General features: G+C 43.6%; 2 protein-coding genes and 1 pseudogene across 3 annotated transcripts in view; 1 reads left to right on the plus strand and 2 right to left on the minus strand.

Annotated features, from left to right (window-relative positions):
- Nucleotides 1-1,752, minus strand: part of gripap1 (GRIP1 associated protein 1) — a 43,708-nt gene extending 41,956 nt beyond the window's left edge. For both annotated transcript variants that reach the window (XM_018752946.2, XM_018752944.2), the window contains exon 1: nt 1,681-1,752. In XM_018752946.2, the coding sequence (XP_018608462.2) occupies nt 1,681-1,722 (42 nt within the window). In that variant the 5' untranslated portion in view covers nt 1,723-1,752. The remainder of the gene's footprint in view (nt 1-1,680) is intronic.
- A 2,054-nt stretch (nt 1,753-3,806) lies between these two features.
- mon1ba (MON1 secretory trafficking family member Ba) lies at nt 3,807-13,613 on the minus strand. The gene is made up of 6 exons (XM_018752837.2): nt 13,422-13,613; nt 11,429-11,529; nt 8,807-9,367; nt 6,929-7,721; nt 5,526-5,673; nt 3,807-5,167 (listed from the first exon to the last, which is right to left on the minus strand). The coding sequence occupies exons 2-6, from the start codon at nt 11,511-11,513 to the stop codon at nt 4,934-4,936; spliced, it is 1,821 nt and encodes a 606-aa protein (XP_018608353.1). The 5' UTR covers nt 11,514-11,529; nt 13,422-13,613; the 3' UTR covers nt 3,807-4,933.
- A 306-nt stretch (nt 13,614-13,919) lies between these two features.
- On the plus strand, nt 13,920-14,018 carry LOC114912383 (uncharacterized; annotated as a pseudogene).
- The last annotated feature ends 68 nt before the right edge of the window (nt 14,019-14,086 follow it).

Here is a 14,086-nt window from a genome sequence, read left to right on the forward strand (position 1 = left end):
AGGAGTTCACCCTAACCCCATCGGACCACAAAGGTCCAGTGAAAAACACCAAGTGTCACACAGCTATAAAAAAAGAAAAAAAAACAGAGGAGGACCAGCAAGCAGATGGATGGACACAATCCCAATGACAATTGACTCATCAATTTTGAACCAAAGGACACAAGTGGAGGACAGAACAATGGTGAAAGCGCAGTGTGTCATCAGGAGTTGACACTGACTCAAAAGCATTAACAACAGCAGCGCGTCCACTCAAAAACACAACTGGAACGGGAAAAGAGGGACATCTGGATCGTTCAGGGTATTAACATCCTGAGACGTGTAGCTCAAGTTTTGTGACACTGATGTCAGGGGTATTACGGATAAAAGTACCCTTCTAAAATGAGGGGATGCAGGACTTTAAGACACATACTTGCATTTACTCACTTAGCTGATGTGTTTCTTTAAAGTGACTTACAATGTTAACCCACCTACAGTTATTTACCCATTTGCACAGCTGGGTAATTTTACTCGAGCAATGTAGGGTAAGAACCTTGCTCGAGGGTACTAAAGGTGGAGATGGGAATCGAACCTGCGACCTTTGTCATTATGAACAGACTGTGATTACTACGGTTGGATTGTTGTTAAGAACTGCCTTTGGGAAGCCTTAACACAGCATCAGCTTCACAGTCCAGAGCGTCACAACAGTGATGTCATCGCCGGTGGTGACACAGGCCATCGCATTGCAGTCCTTGGCCATTGCGGCCTCAACGCCACCCCTGCTCATTGCGTTACTTACATTACTTCATTTAGCAGATGCTTTTCTTAAAAGTGACTTCCATCCAATGAACTCTATATAGTGTTATCAGCCCACACACCTTATTCACTACGGTGATTTACACTACTAGATACAATGGGTCACTCATCCATACATCAGTGGAACACACTCTCTCTGTCACTCACACTAAGAGTGACTTACAGTAGCCAATCCACCTGAACAGAATGTCTCTGGATTTGTGGGAGGAAACCAGAGCACTTGGAGGACACCCACGCAGACACGCGGGGAGAACATGCAAACTCCACACAGTCTGAAGGGGGATCGAACCCATCATGTTCTCTCGCACCACCCAGGCGCTGTGAGACAGCAGCGCTACTCACTCACTGTGCTGCCCATTAAATGCCCTTTAAGTAAAGAGATGGCGCAAGTTCAGGAACCCTACACTACACTCTCATGTTTACCCACGCTCACCCTCTGTCAGGTATGCACTGAGGCGGCACGTGAGCAATGTTTACATTATTAACACACACTGAGACGGGCTCGTTTACACTCCCAGGGTGCACCTCGCCGGCGGGCAGCACCACACACACACACACTCTTCAGTTCTGCTCTGCACTTGATTAGCATCCTACTCCACCGAAGCTGTGTTTCTCTGCGCTCCCTTTTCCCCTCACCGCTCTTTTAGGGACTTTTCTATTCATGTCAGTGTGTTAAAGCCCGCCGGCCCTGCTTTCTGCTCGGGTACCTCCCGAAGCCCGCAGCCCGCAGCCCGCAGCGCGCCTCAGCCACCACTCCGGCCTACTCGCTCGGCTCCCTCTCACATTGAGTTCCCCCAACTCGGAGCACTAACAGTTCTGCATTTTTTTTCTTGCAGTCAAACATGTGAACGCGACAGCTAACCGCGATAAAGCGGTGTGAAAGCGTACCTGCATTCGATGGAACTCCTCTTCTGACAGAGCCTGCGCCATCTTCGCCGGAGCAGGGAGGACGAGCACGGGAACGGGGACGGCGACGGGCCATACCACTTATCGGGGCGTCTCGGCACTCAAATAACATAAAACAAAACGGAGCGTGTAATCTCTAGTAATTTACTTTAGTTTCTACATACTTATATTCTTAAAGTATTAAATTGTGTACTTCTGAAGATACTAACTAAAATATAGTCATTCTGAACAGTTTTAACATTAAGGTATTACCCTATTGTTGTAGCCTTCATGGTACAGTCCAGAAAACAGTATCATCGATGCGCTGTGTTTATCACACCTGTCCAGTAGAGGGAGGGCTATTACAAACAAACGGTACCGTACGAACAAACACAGTACTGTACTGTACTTTACGGCACATGACCAAGGCTCGTTCACTTTCCGTTACACATATTTCAGTACTTTCGCCCCAGGCTGGGGTGTTTCTGAACGCAGCAGCATGGTGGAAAAAGGGGAAATAAACCAAAACCATATGTTTACCGTCATAAATCATAAATGACGCTGAGATATATCTCAGTCTAACACAAATCTTTCGAGGTCTCTGTGGCTTGAAGTAAACAAATATCTAGATAGCGGGTTTTAGCACCCTTATTAAAGAAAACCCAGTTTAAGACATCGGAATACAGTACGGCACCAAATCGTGTTTCTGTCGCCCCTTTGAGTGACGTCATCAAAACGCGACAGCGTATTATTGAGACAAACAAGCCGGGTTGAGGGACTGGCGGCTGACTGAAAAGAGCACTGGAAGTAAACATGTTCTTTCATCGAATATTTAAAATGTACAGTACAAGAATTTTCTTTAATATTCAAATACAGCCTAATTAAAGCAGCAATTGCCAAAAGTTTATATAATTGCCCCATTTGAGGCGATAATAATAAAGGCAAATCATATAGCCATGGGGGCGAGGAGGCCCTCCTGGAGGGACTTCCAATCACCTTTGCTGCTTGTTATGTACAGTACTTCTCCTGTTGGATAGTCTGTCACTGGACACTTTTAGTGTCTTGTTAGTCCTTTCTGACCTCTAAGGAGGGAAAAAGCATTCTGGCATATTTGTGGTGGCAAACCTAACTTGTTCTGATGGGAACTGTTAGCTGGATCATTCTGTTTGTGGTTTGGCAGTGTTGTTGCCCATCCTGAACTCCCCCCCCCCCCAGTTTTCAGTGGTATGAGAATTGCCCCCTACTCTGCAGTCTTAAATAGGCTGGTATAAGTTTAATAAAGAGCTAGTGCATCATTTCAATTGTCCATCACTTCAATATCTTCCTTTAATCACATCTGATTTGTATTGGCATGTACACGTGATGTGGCTACAGGGATATGCACGTCTCATTGTCAGTCACGTGAACTAATGAGGGGGGGGGTAGTGGGTTGGACCACAGTCCTGCTCTCCGGTGGGTCTGGGGTTCGAGTCCCGCTTGGGGTTCCTTGCAACGGACTGGTGTCCCGTCCTGGGTGCGTCCCCTCCCCCTCCGGCCTTATGCCCTGAGTTGCCGGGTTAGGCTCCGGCTCCCCGCGACCCCGTATGGGACAAGCGGTTCAGAAAACGTGTGTGAACTAATGAAAACATGTAACGTCCAACATTAGACCTTTGTAATAAAAGTTAAATCTGGAGATACACCACTAAATGTGTAACTGCATAAGAGGAACTCCAGGCGACTCCTCACCAAGGGTCAGTATATACTATAGGTTTGAACATGTGCCTGAAAAGCCCACACAATGTGAGTAAGCAGTGCAGCCCACTGCACCAACAATTCAGCCTGTTTTCCAAATCAAATCGGGTACAGGCGCAGGTAGCAAAGACAAGGACTTTGAACATGAAGGTTCTTTCAACAGCCCAAAAGAATTCTTGCTATTGTACCTTTTATAAATGTAATTAACCTCAATTATTACATTAGTATGGGCATCTCTAGTATTGGAGAAAATCTTTAGACACAATCAAAACTTTGGCTAAGGAGCAACGTAATATTGCAATAAAGAAACAAAGCTAGACAGCATAGTTTGCAAACAGGTAACATTATTGCTGCTGGAAAAAATAAATCCATGAGGGAAAAAAAAAAAAAAAAAAACCACCAGGGAACATGGGAGATTTATTTGAGCAGCCCCACTCCACACATTCACTGTCAAAATATTTAAAAAGCCTCAATAATAACATTCCCTGAATTACCGCAATATAGTCAAAAATGACATAAGGTCTTTAGTTATTCAAAATAATCAAATTTCTTCAAACAAAGGGCAATTTCTCTACTTATTAAATATCTGCATGGGGCATGAAAAAAAAAAAATGTACAATTGCCAGTGTACAGCTAAAGACTGAAATAATCATTTTAAAAACATCTTTAGAACTCTGTATTTGGGCATTTTAATCTTCCATTCAAAGATGCACAAGTTGCCTTTCAATGTATTTTACAAATGCTTCATTCAGAATGCAGCAAACTTCATATTTAAACACACAAAATGAATGGGAGCAACAAGAAAATTATCCAGTACAACATGAAAATGACAGATACACACCTGATTCATTCCAAAGCTATTTCAGTTTGTAACTATCAGAGCGCTCTAACAGACACTTCAGCGCTGCACAATAGCGATAATGATAAAACACCACCACACGCAATCTCGCTACATATTTACTCAGAATGTCAACGTAAATCTGAATGTCTGTTTAAATGTAACAAAGTTATCACCTGGGACAAAATACTGGAGGAACCTGGTAGTGTGGAAGTACTGAGTGATCCTTCTCTTCCTAGATGTGTATAAAACACTGTACAGAGCATTTCCATGTTTAAAAGACAAATGTTTGTTTTGAGCTGAAGCAAAACTATATTTTTTAGAAAGGTAAAGCATTTATGCACTCTTGCATTCAAAGTTTCACCTGGAAGTGGAGCAGTATGTGTATAGCAATACAATATAATAAAATCCTATCAAAACACAGCTGACCCCTGTAGCAACACTGTATATTTACAAACCAACATTATTTTCTTGACAAGATTTTTTTTCCCCTCCACCTACTCTAACAGTTTATACCCTGTTTTGAGAACATTTTCGACATAAACAGACAAACTTGTCAAAGAAATGAATATCTTAAGTAAATCGGTTGCACATGTGAAAAATATACGACTACATGTTGACTGGCTGGAGTTTTCATAAATGACATGCACTCCAAGGCTGTAATGGGCATTGTCGGAGAACAGGGTCCTACAAGAGGGACAAGAAACCATTTTCAGCATTATCCTGCCTCTCAGAGCCACCCTTACTCCCACGAGAGCTCTTGCTGGGGTTAGGGGTAGTGGAGTACTTCGGGGGGGTTCTGATGAAGAGACGGTCCTCCTCCTTCTTGATCCATCGTAACAACTTGGTTATGGCATTTATGGCAGAAGCCTTTGTCACCAGAGGGCTGAAGCAGGTGTACAGTTCAAATTTACTGGTTACCTGTAAAAGAGCCGAGAAACAAACATTTTCAACCAGCACAAATACCATGAATGACTGGCAGTGTTCACAATTCCACAGGGCAATAAGTCACCTTACAAGACAAAGTCTGTAAGATTAAACCCTAGAAGTTGTCCTTCAGCAGCATTTCTGGAGTAGCACGAGCTTGGGGATGCAGATTTCAAATACATTTCATCAGATTAAAATTATTTTCATCCATTCAGGATATATTTATTAATATTTACATACGTATTAAATTATGATTTTAGCTAATCTATACTTTAACAATGCGGTTCATTTTTAGTAAGTTGAGCCTTTGTAATTAAGGCAACACGGGTCACAAAGCAAGTCAGCCGAGTACCCATGCAAGCAGCGTCTCTCTCTCAGCCACGTGATAGATGAGCTTGAGGGGCCGCGAGGTGCTGTGAATGCGACTGTGCATATAGCGGTACAGGTCTAGAAGCCTCATCCTCTCCTCCTCGCTGTTGTAAGGGGCCTCCATCTCTGGGCTGAAATTAAAAGCCACATGGGTTAGACGGGTATGTCGCAGACTAGCGGCTGGAAAACAAAAACTACAACATAATATAACATCAGATGGCACTTCTGCCGCAGAGTCAAGTGTTAAACAAAACATAGAAAGAAGGGAAGAGGAAGGAGGGAACCAAAAAAAAACTTGACATTCCAGTAACACTAATATTCCCCTCGAGGCAACAGCTCTTCTCTGCTGAAAAAAAGAACTCTTGTCTGTCCAGGATAGTTAATTTAGACACAAACCACATTCCTCAAGAAAAAAAAAAAAAAAAAAAAAAAAAAAAGCAGCTTTGAGGCACTAAAGCAGGCCCATCTGAGATCACATGCTCTTATTGTTCCTGTGAACCAAACAATAACCCATATGGGAGGAAAAGTATTCTGGTCAGTCAGTCAGTCGCTTATACTTTTGTAAAACTTGCAGCTGGTATTCACTTGTGGCACTGCGGTTCACCTGCTAGATGCCGCCCGTGTTTAACAATCTGAAAAACCACCACCTACTTGTAGACTGCTGAAAAAAAATACACATAATTTCCATCAAAAAAAATCTGGCACAATGCCCACAGACTAATGCACACCGAGTCTGTTGTGATAGTTTAAAAAGTGAAATAATCCAATACTGTAAACTTCATTTTGGAGAGACTGTCAAGGCTATAAGAAACTTGACAAAGAAGAGACTGGAAGACAAAAGCACACGTTAATAGATGTATGCATACACTATTTGACCCACAGTGTCATTTTTCAGCCACTGGAAGCTCTCGACTAGCCCTTTAACTGTTATGTCAGATCTTAAAATGAAACCATCACATCAGCACACAAAAAGCCGAGTGCTTTACCATTAAAAGCAAAACACTATTTTCAGCAAAAGCTGCTTGAAACCATTTTTTTTTTCTCCCAACAGAGGATATACTGCATAACCGACAACTATTACTGAGCCATTGTTAGATCACTGCGCAACTATAATTTCCTGAAGGCCAGTAAACCTGCAATCCTACATGGTGCAACTTAACACTTCAAAAAAAAAAAAAAACACAACCCGTTAATTTATTACAAGTGTGTGACCAGACTGCCCCACACCAAGAACCTCTTTATAACCTTTACTTTTTATAACGTATTGGAACAAGGCAGTCTTGTGGACTTGGTGCAGCAAAGCGAAGCAAAGCACACTTAAGTTTAGGCTGCAATGAAAATGTATACATTAATTTATTTTTTCACGGGTTCCACTAAAACACACACCTGGTGAACTGTGTGAGCTGGCGAAAGTTGTCCGGCACATCAAAGGGCTTGTACATGAAATGCCGCAGGTCCGAGACCCCGACTTGGCTGGCGCTGTAGGGCTGGGCTTTAGCAATGGAGCGCAGCGCATTCTGAGTTCGCATGCCTTCGTCAATCTTCCTCTTGCACTCTGCTACTGCATAAAAGGCCTCCTTGTCCGTGGAGAGCAGAAGCAAGCAGACAGTGCATTCTGGGGGGTCCAGGTAGGAGATATAGGCGTAGAAATAACAGTCAGGGTTGAAAAGGGGCAGGCAGATGGGGGTCCAGATCTCCCCGGCTTGAAAAGCAGAGGAAGCCCCTATGAGATTGAGCAGGAGGTGGAGATCAGCCGGCTCCAGCCTAGCGTCTTCGATGACCGTCTTCTCCTGAACAATGGTCAGTAGCTGGTTCTTAGCTATAAGAATAGAAAAGACCAAGTTGGGTGTGATGGCCTTCTGGAGGATCTGGCTAAGGGAGTCTCTGAGGGAGGAGGCCAGCGGCAAGCAGTGCACAGCCGAGAGAAAAAAGCTCGGGTCGGTGTCCACCAGGTTGAGGAGGCCATCCAAGATCTTCTCAGAGCCGGCCAGTAGTCGTCGCAGGTCATAGTTCTTTTTGCGCTCGAAGATGCGGGCTATGCTGGCCTGCGTGAGCATGCTGATAATCTGGTAGTAGACATACATGAGCTCGCTGCGCAGCTGCTGTTCCGACTGACGGGTCGAGGAGACGGACACCAGCACCAAGGGTCCCTGCTGCATGAACACCACAGTGTTCCGATCTGCAAAAAACACAAGGAACAAAACCAAGTTTAACAGGATGGAAAATGCTAAATAAATTCATGCAATGCTATGCAAGAGGCATACCAAGTTTAAAGAACCTCGTTTGGAACACCCAAAAATTCCCCAATTTAATGTGATAATTTGAGAAGAGCGCCACAAATAACTTTCTCAAGACCAAGAGAAAATTATAAAGCTATAGAACAGGCATTCTGTGTGCTTTCATTGTTTGTTGGTCATTTAAAAAGGTTTCGAGCAGAATACTTACTTACATAACTTCCTGTCTGTTAAAAAGATCTTTCATCATATAGCATTATCAAGCCATGCGATTCTTATTAAAGTCTTAAATGGGAATTAAATTCAATAAATCTTCAGCCTCCTTATACGGATTTGGTTTTCTAAGATTTATGCAAGTTACTTTCCCCCCGTATCTTTTGCGTTTTTAAATTTGCTCATGTAGGCTTAACAGGAAAGTTTACTAAACCGAAAACAAAGACATTCTTTGAAAAGGGGCTGCATCGCTTCCTTTTGAGTTTTAGTTCGTTCTATGGACAAATAAAGCGTTTAAACCCAGGCTATACTGATAAACTGCCTCTGCTCATAATGGGGTAAATTTCCTTTAAATCATTCAGAATGCTCATGTTTCTCTTAACCTAGTGGTTACTTTACTACTAACAAGTACAAATTGTACCACGTAAATGAGGTGTAGCGCAAATGTTCTTTTCTATATAACAAAAGCACATTTTTAGATGCAAAGTTGGGTTCTCGGAAAAATGATTCTACCCGCATGTAAAACAAAAGTAGAGAGAGTACCGTTTGTCATTCGTCCATTACCACATGTCCACTGTAGGGCCATGGTGATTCAGAGTCTATCCTGGATGTTTAAGGTGCAAGGCAGTATACAGGCCACACGGGACACCGATCCATTAATACGCAATCACACATACACAGAAAAAGAGCAATTCAGAGTCCCTTAAATACATCTGGTTGCACTCATTTCTATCATAATTTCTGTAAGTCTTGAAAAGGGTGAAACAAACCAGTTTGTGTGGAGTGAGGACATCTCACTGCTTCAGTGCAACCTCACCTGAGTAGATGGAGCGGATCGTGTTGTCACCACTTTGGACAAAAGACACCAGCGCCATCATGACTCCCATGGTGGAGGACAACGCCTCTTCGTTGCCATAGCGAGAGTAGATAGGCTTTCCTGCCTCGCTCAGCACAAAGACGTGCTTTCGGTGCATCCGCCAGCTCTCCCCCGTCACGTCTTCGTCTCGATGGGATGAAGAAGCAGTCAACGTCGGCGAGCCGGCCTCAGGCTCGGGGACATCGTCCTCCAACTTTCCTCTGCCCAGCATAGTCACTACAAATTCATTGGAGTCCTCCAGGGTGTTGTCGGTAGAGGCCGAGTCCGAGACGTTCTCCGGTTGGTCGTCCTCATCATCGGTACCTTTTTTATTACAAACCTGCTCCGGTTCCTCATCACCAGCTACACAAATTAATGATTCTCCTTCTGAAATATCCTCTCCTCCCATGTCTGGTGGCTCTGGCCCAGAGGGTCCATTTGAGGTGTCGAGGGTGACGTCACTTCCTGTAGCAGTCCACGACTCTCCTGCTCTGCAATCTTGCTCATCTTGAGTAAGCTCATCTGGAACAGCGACAGCAGCCATTTGAACAAACCCCGGAATTCTTAAAAGCTTTTTCCTTTCAGTTAATCCTCCATTGAAACGCACAATTTACCTTGTATACTCATCCCTTGTATAACAGGGTAAATTCATTTGATGAAATCAACCCATAAGGCAAACTCCCATTGTGAGTGGATTGAATTCCCATTATTTCTTATGGGGAAAAATATAATTGGTACCCGGAGAAAAAAATGGGTCATCTCAAAATTGAAGTCTAAAACAAAATGTACTTTATACATTAAAATGACACCACCATACTGTAGCATATACCACCATCAAGGGAGGAGAGAGAAGAGAAGCATGAGGGCACACAAGTCCACCAGAGAGAAACAGTTCCCTGTGTTGAAGTTGCTCACTGTCATCCTTCACCAGTCACCAATAAAGCACAAGTTTCACACATCCTCAGGCCTGCGCTCTAAAACACCACACACTTTCACAATTACTGAAATAAGTCACTTGTTAACATTTACATGTATTTATTTAGCAGATGCTTTTCTTCAAACAACTTCCAATGAACTCTAGTGTTATCAGCACACACACCTTATTCACCAAGGTGACTTACACTGCTAGATACACTATTTAAAATGGGTCACGCATCCATAGATCACTGGAACACACTCTCTGCGTGAACCTGAACAGCATGTCTTTGGACTGTGGGAGGAAACCAGAGCACCTGGAGGAAACCCACGCAGACACAAGGAGAACATGCAAACTCCACAAAGATCGAGTAGGATCGAACGTATGTCCTCTCGCGCTACCGAGGCGCTGTGAGACAGCAGCACTACTCACTGTGCTACCGTGCCGCTCAGAAAGCTGTAAGGCGCGAACAGGGACTTGAACCCTGGACCCTCAGATTAAACGTCTGATGCTCTACCTGATCCTCTTTATTTCTATAAAGAGTCAAAGGACCCAGGTTTGGATTCCACCTCCTATTCTAATAACCTTAAGCAAGGTACTTACCCAGAACTGCTCCAGTAAACAATTACCCAGCTGTACAACTGGGTAAACCACTAAGCAGCTTAACACTGTTACTTAACTAACTGCTTAAAAAAAAAAAAAAACAGCAACAACGAATCTGCTCCTTTTGATGTGATCTTAAATCGACAGAAGTTGAGAGTCGTGATTGGTTGACATTGTCAGCTTAAGGTGTTTTCCCATGTTACTGTAGATTAAGCATAATTAAGTTTTTGTACACAGTTAAAATTTATTTTATTCTGTAATAGCCTTTGATGTTATCAAGGGTGTTAACTGCGTTTATTTCATTGCCGTTATGCTGCATGAAATAACAACCTGGGAAAGGAGTTGTGCTGCGGGAATCATCGTTTGTAACGTGTTCATTTTTGTTCCATACGTGTGATTTGCATGATCCTGACAAAGACATTAAAGGGCAACCATTTGCATCTGTACAAGTTTCAATCCGCATTTGACGGATGCGACTTTCGATCAGCGCCGTAACATCCCTAATTACGACATCCAGTGACAGCCCAAGTAATGCTACCAAAACCAAATTCAAGGTTAACATCTATTTCTTTCATCCAGAGTGCTGTACTTTTTAAATTTTATAAATAAAAAAAAAAAAAAAAGCTATCCTTAAATTTAGGATTAGGAAATCTTAACACAGTATTAAAACAATGAGTTTTTGATTAGTAATTCTGTTTTATGACAAATATTTTGACAGTAAACATAATAGATTCCAGGGAAAATAGCTTGTTTTGGCTTTAATTCTCTGTTTTGACTGTCAAACCACCTGTTACATATAGCTTAGAAAGGACTACTGATTGTGTATGTACGTACAAGTAATGTTTTATCCTAAATTCACCTGACACATTAGCCGTTGCAACAGGCACCGTTTTCAAAACACTTCGATTTACACATAAAGACACCGAGATGCCCCTCTCCCCGCAGATACAGTCACGGACTGTTGCAGATCATACCTTATGTATGCAAATATAGCTGCGTATGCCATCACTGTGACGCAGAACAGCATGCATTACTGGTCACACTGTTTTACCGGGGTTTCTTACCTGTCTCATCGGGGCTATCAGCTGTCTGCACCTCTGAGCAGTTCACATTTTCTGGCTCCTTACTGTCGGGATGTTCACTCTCCATCTCGACATCCTAGACCCTGTTAGAGAAATAATGAGATTTTCAGTGGTGATTCGCATATTTGTACTGGTGACCATCATCAAAACATTTGCATGACGTGTCAAAAACAACAAAGTTTTGTAATGAATGTACAAAACACAAAAACTAAACGGTTAAAAAATTGCTTTCAATTTAAGTGAATTTCACACCTTGATATTACTATGTGTCTGCATTTCTCCAAAATGATATTCATCATTTCCTAAGTATCCAGTTATGACAATTACTTGAATTAGACCTTCATACAGCAACAACTAAAAGAGTTTTAAGAGCTTTTTGACAATGAAATACAACATTGTGTTATACCAAAGACTAGTTAATCACTTGAGCAGGTATTAGTCTAGGACTTGGGCAGCGGGTAGTATTTTGGGCAGTTCCCTTGTAATGTGACGCTCTTGGGTTCGAATCCCACTCCCACTCCATTACCCCGGATTGTACACTAATAGTACCAAGCTGCATACGTGGGTACCTCACTGTAATGTCCCTTGAGTAAAGGTGTGTGAGACACTGCAATGGAAGAAACTACCAATATTTGTTATCTGGAGCACAGCACACTAGTTAATAACTAACAATCATTTGAGGTTTTACTCTGATAAAGCTAAGAACTAGAAACTACCAAAGCAATGAAGGCTACAGTGGAGGTTTTGTTACTAATTACCAGTTGACAATAACACACTTAAGTGTAATAATAAGTTATTGGTGTGCACCACTGTTACTAAGGCCTTTTCTGAAGGGGGTCCTGTGTCTGTCACAGACTGTTAGTAACCTGCTCGCAGGACCCACAGCTACTCCGTCCCCCGCTTTATCCCCTATTCCGCCCCTACCCAATCCCTACTCAGCCACTGCTCCATCCACAATCACCCCATCACTACCTGGCTCCCTACTCAGCCAGCAGTACCCATCCTTACTCAGCCAGTACTCCATACCTACACAGCCAGTACTCCCTCCCTACTCAGCCAGTACTGCATACCTACACAGCCCGCAGCCTGTCCCTACTCAGTCGTACTCCGTCACTACTCAGCCCGCACCCCATCCCTACTCAGTCAGTACTCCGTCCCTACTCAGTCGTACTGCATACCTACAGCCCGCACCCCATCCCTACTCATCCAGTACATCATAGTCATACCTACACAGCCCATACCCCATATCTACTCAGCCTGTACCTACACTCAGTCAGTACCCCGCGTACCTACTCAGCCCGAACGCCACACGCACTTAAGTCTTAAGTTGTCAGAGTAACGCCGCATGCCATATATCCCATTTGCAGGGCTGGGCCAGTTTTCTCCTTCACTTCCACCGCGCTAAGCCACCGGCATGAATCATTGTGTCACGAGTCTGGGTCGAAGCTGAGTGTTGATCTCGGCGAGCTCGGTACCACAGTGCGGTTACCTCGTTTTGTCTACAACGAGGCAGTCTGGGCTGGTGGCAATTATTAACGCGTTAGCTCGCTAAGCTCGGAGAGCTAACACACCGGCGTCTACTGCTCGTCTCGGCGCGTCTCTGCGCCGGTGTCACACCGGCTGTGTATGTGCGCGCACTCGGGCTCACGGCTGAGCGGACAGCGCGGGCACGGGCTCTGAAACCTCCTCTTCAGTTTAGGCGCCGAGCGGAACCCGGTGTCCCTTCCGCTCGGCCACCCCAGCGAGCTCGGCTAGCGGCTAAGAGCTAACGGCTAACGCGGCTTTCCGCGGAACTTGGCCCCGCGACGACGTCCTGTCTTCGGCTTAATCATGGATTAGCTAGCTAACGTGAGGGCTCGGCTAACTAATCGGCTTCAGTTTTTTTTTTGTTTCCTTTAAAAGTACTGAAATGATAAAGAGAGCAGCGGGAGAGTGCAAACAGCTACTTCGAATTGAAAAAGAAATTAAATCTGACCTGTGAAATCAACTGTGCAAATGAAAATAAAGAAAATCTCAAGCCAAAGCGAAGCGGGGAGCTACATCCGGACCGGAGTCCGCGAGCCGGTACAGACTGACATACGGAGTCAGCCAACGCACAGCCCGATGGCACAGTTTATGAGCCGTTCTGGGCCAATACGGGCAATGGGGATCAGTCGGCGGAAGGGAAGGCGCTGCAGTGTTGGACCAATCGGGAAGCTCGTCATGGTTTTTTTAATCATCGTGTTTTCCTTCTGGAACCAATTAGAGAAGTCTGCTGCACACAGCGCAAAAACTTTACATTGAATGTTAATATATCAGTAGCGATCTAAATGTTAGATTGTGTTTATTATTATTATTATTTCATGCTGATATGGTTCAGAGCAACACTTGTAATTAACGGTTCAGATTAGCTATCAGGTCTCATCAAATTATACTGGTTTTAAAAATTACAGTATGTTGTGCAGTATTATGTTTGTACTCACAGTGTATCATAACTGTGGCAGCATATACTAAAATTGGAATGATACAGAGAAAGTTAGCATGGCCCCTGCGCAAGGATGGCATGCAAATTCGTGAAGCGTTCCAGTTCCACAAAAAAAAAAAAAAAAAACAAAAACAAAATCTGTGAAATCACAACGAACCGTTTTCCATAGTGAAAAT

This window comes from Scleropages formosus, chromosome 1 (assembly GCF_900964775.1).
Source record: "Scleropages formosus chromosome 1, fSclFor1.1, whole genome shotgun sequence".
NCBI classification, from domain to species: Eukaryota; Metazoa; Chordata; class Actinopteri; order Osteoglossiformes; family Osteoglossidae; genus Scleropages; species Scleropages formosus.

Bases quoted from the DNA above. Each gene is read 5' to 3' on its own strand.
- mon1ba (XM_018752837.2), bottom strand. From the start codon at position 11,513: ATGGAGAGTGAACATCCCGACAGTAAGGAGCCAGAAAATGTGAACTGC. The intron at 5,674-6,928 runs GTGTGTGTTTTA...TTTTAATTTCAG, and splicing joins CAGCTCACACAGTTCACCAG to CCCAGAGATGGAGGCCCCTT. The intron at 5,168-5,525 runs GTACTCGGCTGA...GCTCTTTTACAG, and splicing joins GAGAGACGCTGCTTGCATGG to GTAACCAGTAAATTTGAACT.